Below are 16,205 nucleotides of genomic sequence, written 5' to 3'. Positions count from 1 at the left end.
ATCTAATGAAAATGTTACAGTTGGACCTTAAATAGAACAAAACATATGACCGAAAAGAAAAAGGACATAGAAACATGTTTAACCTCCTACTACCCAGCATCCGCAGATCAGGACAGTACATTCTGGGTTCCCTGCACCATTGCACAGCACAGATTTTGCAATTTTTTCTGTTGCATTTTTCAAAAATATCTTGGATATTTAACAAATAAATACATAAGAAAAAAAAATTACTTAATAGATGTTTCTTTTACTGTAACACTGCTGTCACAATTAAAACAGTGCCTTCACTACCGTAGAATAGCATTCTTTCTCACTAAGAAAATATTAAACCCTTAATTATGATGCTTTGATACTGTTCAGTTAAATGTGGATTAAAACTAACAAAACAATACATTTTAAATAACTTCAAATACATGTATGCTTTTCAAACAGAAAATGTTATCACAAATTAGGAAATGAGCAACTTGAACCCTTAAAATACAAAATAAAAATACTTTTTGGAAGTTTTTTGCCTACTTTAGGAACCACGTGAAACATTTTGCCCTTCTTGTCCCTGTTTGCCAATTTTTTACAAAGTTTTTGTGACTTTTTGCCCACTTTTTGCCACCGTATGCCCTTTTTCCCATTTGTGCTGCTTCTTCTTGCCATCTTACCCCCATTTTCCCACTTTTTTGCAACCTTGTGCAATTTTTTGCCCTTCTTCCCCCTTTTTCACCAAATTTTGTAATGTTTTTTCTGGTTTTTGCTGGTTCTTGCCCTGTATGACAATTTTTGGGTTGGTTTTACACAATTTTGTATTTTTTGGTCAATTTATGCCACTTCTTTTTGCCATCTTACCTCCATTACTACCCTTTTGTCCCTTTTTGTCTCTTTTCACAATCATTCTATTCTTTTCTATGAAAGTTGTCTCAGTTCCTTCTACTTTACGTTCGCACACATGGCCTAGCAATGAAGTTTGACATAACTTTCCTAAACAGTTCAGTGCTTCCATCAACATTGTTCACATTACTAAATAAAAGGTAATTCTGTTTCAAGAAAAGGGGTTTAAATTTTCAAAAAGGCTATATTGAACTACAGCATAAATATATAAAACTCCTTTTTGTTGCTTTGATTAGAGTTTATTATTCAGATTGAAAATTAAAAATCATTATCACAGATTAACTTTAGAATGGATCATGATTTTGCTCCATGGGCCTAGAAAGCGCTCACCTTTATCCCCCCTTATGGGCAGCCTTGGTGGTGGGTACTGAGGATGGACCAACAGAGAACCACTCTATAAAACCTTTTTTTTTTTTTTTTTTTTTTTTTTTTAAGGATTTTTCTGGTCACTCAAGATCTGAGTGGAAACTAGAATTAGCTTGTATGATTTACACATTTACTGAAGATGTTTTCAAAAATTATCCAAAAATTGTAAACATTGACTGCATGTGAGGTTGGATTATCACCTTTAGAGCACTAATTCCCAACATGGGGTCCGGGACCTAAAGTCAGGATAAAACACTCTCTAACTATGATCTATGATATGATCTTTTGGTAAGACAAATATGTTACCTAATGTAACAAATATGGTGTGGGTCCTGGAGAGGTTCCCATAAGTAGTAGGGGCTCCAAGGAAAAGGGTTGGGATATACTGCTACAGGGGAATGCAAAAGTCAGGATGTTTAGGCCTTAACTGCATCCATTGTCACCATTACTTTATTTTAATGAGGTCTACAGGTGTTATTTAGTTTAATAATCATTTTGAGAAACACTGCTGTCACAGAATCATAGGGGCAATTCTCCTTTCTTTTATGGCTTTAATTGCAGGAAAAAAGTCCTAAATGGGAAGACAAATGATGTGTAGAACTCACTAATACTTTCAGAACTGAGGTTAAAATAAAACCTATCTTTTTCTAAATATTTCATTTATTTTAATGAATGGTGAAACACACCATCAAGATGACTAATTATACTAATATTAGCCTTAATACTGGCATCAATAAGCACTGTCACTGTTTAGTAGATGACACATCTATCTGTCCTCACCTGTTCGTACTTCTCCAGCTCTGTGTGGTAGATCTGTCTGATCTGGGACAGTTTGGCTCTGTAGTCAGAGTGCTCTGCCGAGTTGTCCGCTCCAGCTCCTCCCGAGGCCGCCGCTGCCGCCGCAGCTGCCGCCGAGCCTCCACCTTTCTCTGGACCGGACACACCCTCCGCCAGCAGCATGTTGTCCAGACGCATGAGCTGGGGATCCGGGGGCTCCTCCTCCTGGGCGCCGCGGATACTCAGCACTGCAATGACAGGAAGAGGTCAGAGGTCAGTCATAAAGGTCACACCTACGGCGGCATGATGCACTGTAACAAGCTGTCAGATGTGGAGGAGGCTGAGCGCATGGCTGACACCGCTGAGCTGCACCCACTCGTCCACCAGCTCGGTGTGAGGGATGCAGTATGGTGGAGCAAAGACGGATATGTGATGGGAGAGTGGCCGATGATCATCTGTGTGAATAGAGGAGATAACTGAGGATGTAAACACCATTTATAGGATCAATGCATAATAACAAAAATCTGTGCTCTTGCTTTGTTTATTGAAAGCAGCATCAGAGGACTGCTGCACAGATTTTTGATTCAAGTGACTGGAAAGAAAACCTCTGCTTTCAAACTCCAGCTCTATGACATAGACCAAAACTCATATCTTAACATTTCTTAGCTGAGTGGCAACGTCTGATAAATATCTGAATATTTTTACTGTAGAGAAACAACAGATGGTTTTCATAATACCACAAAAAAACTGACACAGCACCAAAAACTGAAGTCCTAGACATGCAATCTTGGGACGTTTTTTTGATTTCATTCACCAATACTTACAGACAACCTCCTAAACAGTCTAAATTGTAGGGATGCACTGATACCACAGTTTTCTGACGCAGCAAGAGTTCTTAGATTTGTGTATTTGCTGATAAGGAGTACAAATATGAATCTGTACTGACACCGTTACAGTTGTTGAAATTAATTTAAAAGTCTGCTTTGTTTTCATCAGCTCTTCCTCACCCCTCTTCTTGACATTTTGGGAGTGCACAGTTTACAGTTTGCTCTATTTTTGTCAAGTTTATGTTAAAATTTCTGCAGACAGGGCTTCAACTCTGCTTACCAAGTCAAATATCAAATATCACGGTGTTTCCCACTCATACATCATACTTGGACAGTTATATTTACAGCCACCCAGGTTTATTTGCTGACAGTTTCCCTTTCATTTTCTTTTCTTTTTAAATCTGTACATAATCTAACCCTAACCATCTATGGATGAGAGAAAGGCATAAACTAGTGCATTCCTACACTAAATGCATCATTTGAGATAGGGCTGCAATAAAAGATCATTTCAATCATCCATTCATCGGATGATTATTTTCCCGATTCATTAGGTGCTTTTTTTAAAATAACTTACATACTTTTATCACTCACTGCTTGACCAAACTAACATTAACTTGTTAGTGCTTGTTGTCAGATTGTGTTGTCATTTTAGCAGACATTTAAGACACAAAGTTGGGGAAATATCATCTAACAGCCCACTGCTAATGTTTATATCCAGACTCATCTAGAAATTAAACTTAAGTTCCAGTTAAGATTTTATGACAGATTTCATATTGACTGTCATGGAAAATGAGCACTGATGAATATTTCTCCTAATTTTTTCCATTGATTAACAGAGAAGTAAACTAAGCCAAAGTTATGTTTATCAGCAGCCTGGGTGTGATGTAAACAGCTGCACACCACGTAAAGTGATGCAATAATAATTTGTTGCCAACACTTTTAATTATACATTTTTATTGACCTTAAATGTTTGTTGTTGCATCCCTAATTTGAGGAGTGGTGTCTCATATTTAATATTCAGCTTCTTACAACATCATTCAAACATTTTTTTCTGCAGCTGCTTGTTGTCATAATCCTCCTGTACTCCTGCTCTCTAGGATGATAGTTTAGGGTGACTAGACATCCTGGTAATGTCCCTGGTTTTAACTCTAACTTAAAGGGAAAAAACTCCCAAAAATTGAACTGAAAATCTCTGATTGTGTAGCACACAGGCTAACAGCCTCCTCTGTTTCACTACTGAATATTACTTCTCTGGCATTTGTCAAACTGATTCACTGTCAGAAAAAATCCAGAAAAGGTTTGCTGTTTTACTCTGAGAACAGCTGCATTTAGATTAGCGGTCAAGTGCTTACGCTAAACTCAGGCATTTACTTAGTAGTCTATTGCCCCTTCAAAATACAAGTTAGCTTGCTTGGTCCAAAAACAATGACTACCCTAAATTACAGAGAATTCTTTGTTTTTGGACCCCATGGAGGCTGTACCAGCCCCAGTATGGATCTGTCCTTTCTCGAGTCCTTTCTAAAACCCTCTGTAACCCTCTTTCTGTTTATATTGGTCTTTTTATGCCCTCTTGTTTTCAAATTGGCCCTGTGTTTTATTGTGTTTTTATTGTTTTTAATTTTTATTATACAGCACTTTAGTCAACCCTTTGTTGTTTTTAGCTTTGTAAATACATTATCAGTGGATTAAATTGGAAAAGCTTCTGCAATATTTCTTCTCTAGTTCAGACCGCTTATACTGTAATTATACATCTAACATGAGCCAGCCGACTAAAATCAGTGAATCAAAGGAGGCAAGCAGCAGCGGACTTTTCCCTTTTTGTCCACAGAGCCTGTACCAGACAACACTCGCTTTAAAAACGCAAAACAAGAAGAGGAGAGTGTTTTTCATCTGCAAACAATACAGTAATTGCACTCAAATAAAAATGCAGATAGTCCTAAAATTAAGGCGAAAGGCCCCCCCTAGTGTAGTCTCTGTCTGAAATTTGTCCACACAGTAGAGAGAAGGGTGGATATCCTATTTCCCTCAGCTGCAAACTTTCAACAACTGCCGCTACGTCTAGCTTGTGGAGGACACTGCTGGTGGGCTGAAACTGTGGTTAGGTGTGCTGAGGGGTGTTTAGATATGCTTAGTGATTGGGTATGCTTAAATGGCAATTTAATGGCTGACAAGGCAAATAGGCAATCATTTTAAGGACTTTGGGGAGGCCCTGGTCAGCCCTGGCTACTGGCTCTGCCCCTAAAACACCACTGATACTGCTATTTGCCTCTGTAATCCAGCAGGGCATCATAAATCAAGATATTATTATTATTTTGGTTGCCAATATGTTTACCATTTACAGTGATGTCTTAATTTAGTCACAGAAAAATTCAAATCAATAAATTCCTCTTGTCAAAATGTTTGTTTACACAATTAAGGTAGCACTACCTTATGTTGAAACCAAGAGGTACAATACAGTCAAGCACAGCCTTCATGTTCAAATGTGGGCCATATTTCATTTAATTCTTAGAAATTACTGCAGGCCAATCAAAAATGGACCACAGGCTGCATTTGGCTCCCGGGCCATAGTTTGGACACCCCAGTTTTAGAACATTTAGCATTTCCAGGGTTGTTTCTCAGGATATCTACCTTCAGTAGTTCCATATCCAGCATTCTGCTCCAGAACTATCCCAAAGGAACCCAGCATTCACTCCACTATTAACAGCAGAGCTGATTTAATAAAAGATACAGCAGAGGTTTGTTAATAGGATTACTTTATCTCAAGAAAAATAATTGGACATTTTTCTCTATTCAATTCACTGAGCTATTCCTTTATTGATAAGATCAATCAACAAAGTCAATGATTTTCTTAGATTTAACGCTTCAGTATCAATTATTTAAATAAATAGTATGACTTGGATTGATGAGATATTTCAAATTGTTTGTGAAGTGCTGTTTTTTTTTCATCTTCTGTCAATGTAGGCTAACATAAAACCACTTATTGTCTCTTTCCCTCCCGAGTCCCTTAGAAAAGAAAAATTAAATCTAAAACTTATTTTTGGTGACGTGTTTAAAATTCCAAACAGCAAAGTAGAATCAACATTGGTCATTGTTGATATACCTCTGCCTTCCACTAGAGGTCTCCCTTGCCATTCTGAATATGCTCTGAGTCCAACCTTCCATTTTCTGAGGTGAAAACACTCCACAGCTCAGACGTTTCCTCCTCCATCTGAGAAAACATCCATTTCAATATATAACACCTTCTCCTGTGTGGGGGAGTGAGCAGCTGAGAGGACTTTAAATTGATCCCACAGTGGACATTGAAAGTGAATCGACAACATCCGGTGTTTTCCTAACAGGGGGGTTCACAGTGCTAACAGGAGCTGTGACTCTGTGACATTAGACCCCCCCGCCCTCTCTACCGACGGTGTGTCGATAGCCATTTAAAACGTTACCATTCGTCATTTGTCTCGTTGTCATTGAATGAGAAGGGACAGGCGGGGAGCACTTAATTAATTCAGAGACAATAGGAGTGCTTGGTGCATTAACCCCAGACTGCTGTCCGGGTTGGTAGGCCTGGGCAGGGGGTCACAGGGATGAGAATGAGGCCTGCTGTATTAGTAAAGGAAGAGGTGGGGGCTCCTTAAGTAACCCCCACTTGCCCCTGAGTGGACTGGAAATGCAAATATGGTAACTGTTGGCGAGTGGAAGAGGTCAGTGGTTCAGACCATCAGCTCAGCAGGAGGTAGACTGGGAGTGGGGCTGGGCGACATATCCAGTTTTTATGATATGTCAATGTATTTTCAAACAAGATAATAGCTAAGATGATATTGTTTATACTGGTATAAAAAACACTAATGCTTAGTGAACAGGCTGTTTTCAGTGAAAACCACAGTTAGATACTTATTGGCTATGAGATATTCTATTGCAAATGTTAAATGTGTAAAGGGAATTATATTTTTATTTGTTTGTTTTAGGAGAATTTATATAATTATTAAAAATCACATGAGACAGATATCTACACTGTACAATGGCAGTGCAAAATGGATTTTTAAACAACCTAACACTAGGAAATGTATTGATTTAATAATCCAAAATTTCAGTCAAACTTCTGTCAAAAACATGGATGAGAGAACAGGGAATGATGTAGGAAAGAAGCCACAGGCTTGAACCTGGGCCGCCTGCACACTGGGGCATGACACAACCATCCCATTGCAAACGATTCTGCACAGTTTAGACAGAGAAAACAATGCCTGCAATTACTTGTAATCAAAAATGAAAAACAGCGAAATGTTAGCTGTTTAGGACTGTGTTTTTGTTGCCGTGGTTTCAAACATGGTTTCCTGTATTGATACTAGATCACCCAATATTGATATCCTCCTTCTGCTCTGAATACAAACCAATCATAATTCATCAAAATCATCCAAAAATGCTCTCTTCGTGAGTGTCAGTTAATATATTTAAAGTCTGCTGGTGAATAAAGCTGACTGAGTATCGTAAATGTTTCAGATAAATATGTTCAAATAAGAGGCAGTTAGGGGAAACAATGAAAACAATAAAGTACCTAAAACAGGGTCACTAAAACCTCTAGTTTTGTTGCCATTGAATCACACAGGTTTCAAAATTGATACACTTTTAATAAATCATATCAAAGTTTATAACTCTTGTACTTTGACAAGCATTTGGTAGTTCTTTACAGGAGTAAAACATAAAAATTAATATTTATCATCAATAAATTGTTGAAAAATAAAAATGACATAAAGGTAACCAAAGTTATATTATATCTGTAACTGAAAAGACAGGTGTAATTGTGCAGGACAAGACAAACGTCCTGTTAAGGAAAATAAAAAATATCATCATACCGTATCATACTGTACTGTATCATACAATTTTCTGCACTATCGTTTTGTTTCATTGTGTTGCATTTGGTATCGTATTTTATTGTATTGTTTTGTTTTCTTAATTTGTATAGCATCATTTACTTTTGTTCTTATTTTATTTGTACTGTATTGCATTGAACTGTCTTGTGTCATACTGTTCTATGCTGTATTCATGCTATCTCATTTTTCTTTGTTTTTTCTTCGTATTCCATCATATTGTATCTAACCATTATATATGGTAGGGTACAACATGGAATGGTAAGGTGTTGTATCAAAAATATGTTCCTGAGGTAGTTATGATGTTCTGATATTCTAGTTTTGTCTCAGAACACATTATACTGTACTGTATCATACAGTATTGTTCGCATCGTATCATTTCTTACCATAATTTATGGTTTAGTATTGTTTGTGGTTTGAATTGAATTGTAAGAATGCTTTTGAGGAGGTTGTGATGTACTCAAGATGTATCGTAACATTGTGTCTTGACTGTTATCATACTGTACTGAATCATACCATTTTATTCAGTTTCATTTTCTTTTATTTAATTTCATAATGCATCCTATTGTTAATTGCTATAACACTGGTACGCTATGCTATGAAAACATATCCTATCTTACCATGTTCTTCAGGTATTTATGATGTACTCAGATTTAATTTAGTTTTGGTTTCTCTTCAAAACACATAATACTGTATTGTATCATACAGTATTATGTCATATATTGTATCATATCATTTCTTACATTAACAAATGGTATGTTATGGTGTGGTTTGTATTGTAAGTATGTTTTAGAAGTGGTTGTAATATACTATTAATATTTTGTAATGAATCAGATCGCACTATACCATTTTATGCAGTATTGTTTCATTTTGATTTGTTTCGTTTCAGATCACATTGTATTGTATCTTACTCTAACATATGGTATAGAATGGTATCATTTTTAAGTAGGTATCATGTACTGATATCATGTTGTGTCAATGTGTATAGTTGTGTTATTTAGCAAACTTGAACCCCCATCTCCCACACCATAGTCAACAATGTAAACCACTGTGCTATCCAGCCACTTTGTATCAAAACATATCCTGCTGTACTGCATCATGCTGTATTATGCCATATTATCATAATATTATCATATTATATTATGCCATCATATCATATCGTGTTGTTTCGTATCATATTGCAGTTTCTTATAGTACGTATGCTTCTGAGGTTGTTGTGATGTACTCAGATCATATTGTTACATTTTGTATTGTATGGTGTTTTTATCGTATCATACTGTAGGATTACAAGTTTAATTTCAGGTAGCTGTCGCTGAAATTGAGTCTCCTATTATTTTCCCAGCCCTCATATATTGTGTATCGCCACTCAGAAAAAAAAAAAAAAAAAAAAATCTAGCTAAGATTTTTGGTCCACATCACCCAGTCCTAATTTGAGAGTGGGCTGAATGTTGGAGGAGGAGGGGAAGGAGTCTCTTGGGGTGGCAGGACTATACAAACATCCTGTCTCATTACCCAGACTCCTTCATCACTCCTGTAATGTACGGATGGGCTCAGAGGGGAAAATCTCAGATGGCTTCACACCCGCCTTAACTCCACTCAGCAGCGACTGGCAGCCGAGTTATGACCCGATCAAACCTGCTACATCAGAAACTCGAGACCTGCCTGTCTGCTGTAGTTAATGTACATCAACAGAGACCCCTGTTGCTGCTCAGCTCCTAAAATCCTCACCAGTATGGAGGGGCTATTTCTCTCTATAGTTACCACCTCATAAATACCACACAAAAGTGGGTGTTAAAGAAAGAGCACACCACAATATCCCATGGAAGAAAATGGGCTGAACTTTCTGGAAGTCATTTTAAAGAGAACAAAACAAAGACTGAGCAGAAAGACAGAAAAAACATCATTCTGAGGAAAGAACACAACAAGATGCTCCATTAAGGTGGAAATTAGAGTGAGACTTCAATGTCTCTTAAATTTATATCTCTCCAATAAGCTTTTGGCTTAAAAATTAGTAACTTGAGCACAAAAGGGGGTGTAGGAAGTGATATCCAGAGTGCATTTGTACAGGTTGTATCTCTGAGATGTTTCTACAGTAAAAACCAAGGCCAAATTTCATCCAGAACTCATAAAACGTCTAGACTCTCAAATGCAAAATGGAACATAAAAATTCCCCGTGTCCACAGAAACGATAGGATTCTGCCAAGTTCCAGCTTAAACATTCACTGAGTGTTTATTTTACTTGGCTTGAAGCACCTCCAGCATCAGTCTTGTAAGAGCGGCTGCAGCAGAGAAGGTCATTGCTTAGGAGATCTCTTGGAAGGAAAAAGACAAAAAAAAAAAAACAAAAAAAAAAAACAAGGAGGCTGACTTTTTATAGAAAGATGGAATAAGAAAAGGTCACAGACAAATGGAAAGCAAATGACTACATTCAATGGGGCGAGCTTTCCAAAATAAACAGGTAAATGTGCCTTAAAGTGACAATTAACATGAACTCCGGCGTGATCCCCGGGATGTGCCTGTTGACACGTGTATCCCCTCGCTAATCAGCCGCGTATCACATCCTCGGCTCAGCCCAGATCCCGGCGCCATTCTTGCTGCTGATCCAGCTGTCTTGGAGAGCATCTGTCAGGAGGGACCCGGGAAGGAACAATGCATTACGCCATGTTGGCTGTGTACTGTCATCCCTCATTGACAGCACATTGTCACACTTACACTGTATCCTCCGAGCTGGGAACAAGCTAAGTAGCTGCTGCCTATAATATCAGCTCTTCCTGCCGTCTCTTATCTTACAATCTAATCGGGGAACCTGCTCCGAGTGGGGTTCATGTGGATCTCGCAGAAAGGATGTGACTGTGCTCATTTTTAATTTAAAGTACTAATCAGTGTGATCCCTTTTGAGATGACAGGAGGAAACAGCAGAAGTGAAGGAAGCAAATGATGATTTATTTATTCCAGCATGAACCTAAAGCACATAATTAAAACCATGGAGGGGATTATCTCAAACAAATAAAATTAATAAAGAAAAGAAAGGGATAATGTGACTCCATAAAATCGGCTTTGCTGTGGGTCATAATTACACGACTCAGTGAGGGCCACTTTATTGGCTAATGGCGGCCTAATTGATTCATCCTAATGTTTGTCGAGCCTTGGGTCTGCCGGGCGCTCCCTGTCCAATAGTGCTGCTGAACTTACTTAGCCACCCGCAGACAAACACTGGAGGTTCTCCCAGGGATAAACAATTATCTATGTGTCTGTGTGATTCGGACCCCCCTCCCCCCCTTGGCGAACAGACATTTTCTGTACATCTCTAATGGATGCCATTTCCCTCTCGGAGGCGTTTCAAAGATGGCTTGTTGTCAGACGATGCCTTATTCCTTCCTGCTTGTCGTTGACAAGCAATTCTCACAAGGAGGCGTGCACCAGGCTTTTATTGCTTTACTTTATTTCACAAGTTAATATGGATAAAAGCATTCTCAAATTGGCTTGGCTTGCTGATGATTTTACTGATAACACAAGGCATGCAGGATGAAAGTGGCATGTTGGAGGGAAAGATGCATAGTGTCTTCCTGTAAATGAATCTCCTGATGGATAGATGCACTGGGTCAAGATGGTTGGGGGGTTTTTACTGCTCTGTGTACACTCAGTGAGACAAAATGTCACCGACTGAGCAGACAAGAAGAGTAAACTGGGCCGGGAGAATGTGACATTTATTTAACCTCGCAGCATCTGGCCTTTTACAAATCAAATCGATATTTAATAAAAGCTCAGGGCAATCGGCTTTCGGAGAGGTGGATGTTTAACTGTCTGGTTGTTTATCTGGAAATATTTATTTCATTTCCACGTGGCTGAGAGGGAAAAAGCTTTTGCTCTTTTAGGATAAGCTTGAATATGATGCTCGGAGATGATTTACGTCCCTATTTGGGGGAGAGCAGCTTGCCTACACCCCCATCTTCTCCCCCTTGGATGCTTGTTTTCAGCATGTGTAACAGTCTCAGTTGCCCATATATTAGTCATTCAAGAAGATTAGTTCACAGCCTCATATGAAGATGTGCGCCTGTATTAAATTATTAACCAAACAAGCTACAGAGATACAGTGATTCGGAGCAGCTCTGAATTTAGGGTGAGTCTTAATTGAACAAAGACCTAAGAATAAACTCAGTGTTTTCTCTGAAGGCACATGAACCGTGCAAAAACCAAAGTGGGTTGGCAGCCTGGAGCGAGCTTCGTAACGAGAAATGTTATCACCAGGGTCTGTTATAGATTGTCACATCATCACGCCATACATGACAGGAGATCATAAATGTGAGAAATATTGAAATTGACAGCAAATACAAGCAGGATCCAGGTCTAAAAATACACGTTTGAGTCAGTTACAATATTTGGGATCCCATCAAAAGCTTGTCAGGGGATTAAGAATTCTTCCAGGACACTGCTTGCATCTTCAGTTTTTTTTCATGGCGTAACAATATCAGACTCAAAGAGTTACAACACACCATGCTCTGCAGTCCAGATATCTTCTCCTATCAGATTAACAGAGGCAAATGGCAGCCTGTCAAAAACCATTACCATATGTAATCCCCTTCTAGATTTCCAAGGCATGTCGACGGGGACTGTTGGCATGGCAGCCTGTCATGGCGATCCGGTGATTGTGGGAAAGGCTGATGTTTAATTAATGATGTTGGGCTGTTCTGTCACTGTTAGCAGGAAGGACGTTCAAACATAAAGGCCTTTGACAGAGATTGGGTGCCTCAGCTCAAACTGGCGGACACCTTTGGAGGCCCTCCGCTCTACACCCAGACGCTGAAATGTGATCCTCGGTGTTACATCACAGGGAGAAGGCACGGGGGAAGAGGCAGCAAGAAGTGACACTCTATGCCAGTCAGGTGAAAACGTGTCCAGGCAGATCAACAAACGTCTGGCCTGATGTTTCAAAGAGCAACTTTGAAAGGTGACAGGCTCAAACCTTTGATGCTACAATCTGTGACATGTTTTACTAGCTTTTCAATACAAGTGAACATCACTAAAATTAATTCATCTCCTCACCAGCTTCATTAACTTTATGAGAAAACATTTTCCCAACAGGATATGGGGTAACACGTTAAGAAATACATGAAAAATTCACATGGTTTGTTTCTGCAACCTTCAAACCATGCTGTGGTTTTGCTCTGGCCAACAGTGTGCACCCTTACCCACAGGGCCCAGCTGAAACTGAGAGGAGCAGCCAAGAGAGGCTGAATCACAGGATCATACGTTTACACTGGAGTTAAGAGAGCAACACTGGGATGCGGACAAATAGCCGGCTTAAAGATTAAATGTGAACACGCTGTAGTCTGCACCAGAATGACTAGACAGCTGAACTAATTCTTAGCATTTTCAGCAAGTTTAGACCCACGTTACCTGCCAATGTGTTTAAAACATAAAGGCTCGGTTATGCTTTCCATGTGGACGGCCTCACAGACACAATGTGGAATCGTAATCTGGTGCGATTATACCTACTGCTGGCTTCTTCCTCCCTGCAAACCGATATTCTCCAAATGCTGGGGGGGGGGGGGGGGGGACTACTCTCGTTCAATAAGGGTGTAACTTTTTAGTATAAACTACCTTCAAATATGGAAAAAACAAAGCAAAATTTATGTTGACTTCATAATTTACTCTCTACAAGCAAAGCTATGCTCTGTTTGCTAACACTCAAGGGTGGAAACTAGCACGCCATACTGAACAGATGATCATGACACCCAAAAATCTGACAAGCATTTGTGAAGTGAGGACACATTATGGATAGTCCAGTCTATTTAGTCCAGAAAAACAGGCTTTAATGTAAGGCTGACACTGTAAAGTGCAAATGCTAAGAAATATGCTAGATTTTCATTTGCATACAAAGAAACGTAATCTGAAACTCTACTGCCACTTTGTTTACAGTGTTAATTTTCAGTCTTTCGATTAAATGCCTTTTTAGTTTTCTTCACCTTTTAGTCATTTCTACACTTTATAGTTTTAGTCAACAAAAACTCAAAATGATTTCAGTCAAGTTTAGTCCATAAAAAGTCCTGGCATTGTTGTCTTAACTTTTAGTCCAAGCTTTTATTGTCCTGCCTGAATCTGGTATCAAACCATAGTAGTGTGTTCTACTGTATACACCCTTCCAAGCCTGGGGTCCCTGCTTTCTACATCTGAGAGGCAGAAAAGATACAGATGTTTTGTATTTTGACAGATTTGACAAATTCTGAATGTCTGACGAAAACTAAATTAAAGTTCAGTCTCGTTTTGAAAACTAAACTCACTTTTAGTCAGTTTTAGTTGTCAATTTTTTGGTTTTGGTCTTAGTCTAGTGTTTCTCATGGAAAAAAGGCTGTCAACGAACATTTTTAGTCACAGTTTTAGTAAATGAAATTAACCCTGAGTTATCACTATGACTGCCATAAATTTGTCTTTCATTTGTTGTTTTGTTGTGTCTCTTGTCCCTCTTCCTGCTTTTCTTCCACCCTATGACCCTCCTAAAGCCTCTTTACAACACCAGAGTGGCAGATGGCTGTCTGGTTCTGCTCCAGACTCCTGCCTCTTAAAGGGAAAGTTTTTCTCACCACTGTAACAGGGCTAAATGCTGCTAGTGCTAAGCTCATGGTGAACGCTGGCATTTATAATCACAGGCCACACTAGAGACTAGACCTGCCCTCTGTGCAAAGCGTCTTGAGATAACTTTGGTTATGAATTCTTTTCCCACACAGAAGTGTTACATAATTCTATGAAAATGTTTCTGACAAATGATTGATGTAACAGACTCCTAAAATATACTCTAAGTATCATAAGTATCATAAGTGTCATCACTTAAGTGATTTTCACACTTCAGAATGTTGTTCGCCACCTCAATTTTAGTCATATCACATAAACTGAAACACAGTATTTATGTATAGGAAAAGTGTCAATCAGACACTTCCGTTGAGAAACTTTTTGTGTTTTGATTTTCTAGTAATGTAATGTGTTTTAAATATCCGCACCTGTTTTTGTTTGTGTGATTTGCATCATCTCTTCCACATTAATGTGAAACTTCCCATCCACTGTACAGGTCTATTTTACATTACCATGTTTTAAACATCTGTATCAGTGCTGATTTTCACAGTAATTGCATCTCACAACAAATAGAGAGAGACATTTAAGAATAAAACATGCCTGTAAACTATGTCTTTTGCATTTGTTTTCTAAAGTAGAGTTAATTACAGAAGGACAGTTGTGTTTTATTATGCAAACCATGGACATTCACTGTACTTTCTATAATGTTTTTGGTCTGAGAAACTTAAAAAATTGACATTTGAACTTCAAAAGTGTTGCTTGGCTGACTGAAATCTTGCATCCACACATAAAAGTGCATTTTGCTTTATGGCATCCTGTGTAAATAAGAGAATCCGGAAGCCTTTATTCTGATTGGTTTATACTTTAAAGCAATCAAACAAAATGGGAACAAATCTGTCCTATCTCGAATTTTATAATGCTGAAATTCAACACGTCATACAAAAGGCAGCTGTGATGTAACCTTGCCTCATATAATCAGTCCGTGCTCAGAAACTTGCCTTGAAAGCCAAATGCTTTTGCATAATTAACCCTTTCTGGTCAGGCTGCGGTTGGCCTGTCTGCATGAATTTACAGTGACAGCCCTGGCCTTATTTGTTTGCACTGGTGCTTCAGTGGGCACACTTCATTGTGGCTTTAGCAGTTAATAAATCACAGCGGAAGCCCCCTCTCTTGATGCAGGCCTGTGCTACGGTGGTCCTGTCACAAGGCAAGCACCAGCGCCGAAGCGACAGCTACATGCTAATTCAACATCGGCATAATTCATTATACAGTCGCAAGTGTACTGGAATGGAAAGAGAACCAACATAGAGCAGGAGGAAGACGACAGGCATCAAACTGTTAAATCCTGCTTCCCTTAAGTCCCCTCTGTTTGCCTTTGTAAAATCTCTAGTCTTTAAACTCCTGGCAGCAACATAACATTTTACCACACTTATTAGACATGCACAAGAAGAGCTCTGGGATATGTGAAGAATAAAATAATTTAACGTTCAGAGTCATGTATTTCATTTGAAGGGAATAAGGTTAACAGACAATCTCACAGAGGTTAATGGACAATCAAGACAATTATGAAGGAACTCGGCTTCATAACAGTGCTGTTTAAATAGAGAAATGTGCCTTTTTGTGAAATATGGTAATCTATGCAGACACTTCCTGCAAGTCATACAAGAGCCTATGTGAAATGACATATCAAAAGGTAGAATGGGAGCTAATGCACTAAAGAGGAAATTAACAAAAAGATAAAGAGTCAATTAAAGCGATAAGGCCGTGTGCTCTTCACAGGGTGAAAACTAAGGCGAGTGGAGCTGACAGCTTTCACATTAAAAGCGCTTTGCTGCCTTTTTATCCTTTATGTGGCCTTTCCACTTTGTGACCACCAGTTCAGACGATAAAGGAGCAGCTCAGGCTTTTGTTATAAATACTGATCACACACATG

General features: G+C 38.7%; 1 protein-coding gene across 2 annotated transcripts in view; it reads right to left on the bottom strand.

Annotated features, from left to right (window-relative positions):
- Window positions 1–16,205, bottom strand: part of LOC121512354 (pre-B-cell leukemia transcription factor 1) — a 103,956-nt gene that overhangs the window by 23,915 nt on the left and 63,836 nt on the right. For both annotated transcript variants that reach the window (XM_041791587.1, XM_041791588.1), the window contains exon 3: window positions 2,026–2,270. In XM_041791587.1, coding sequence (XP_041647521.1) covers window positions 2,026–2,270 — 245 coding nt within the window. The remainder of the gene's footprint in view (window positions 1–2,025; window positions 2,271–16,205) is intronic.

The sequence above is a fragment of the Cheilinus undulatus genome, linkage group 7, assembly GCF_018320785.1.
Source record: "Cheilinus undulatus linkage group 7, ASM1832078v1, whole genome shotgun sequence".
Lineage (NCBI taxonomy): Eukaryota > Metazoa > Chordata > Actinopteri > Labriformes > Labridae > Cheilinus > Cheilinus undulatus.
The sequence above is the reverse complement of the archived record's forward strand: the minus strand, read 5'-3'. Positions and strand labels throughout refer to the sequence as shown.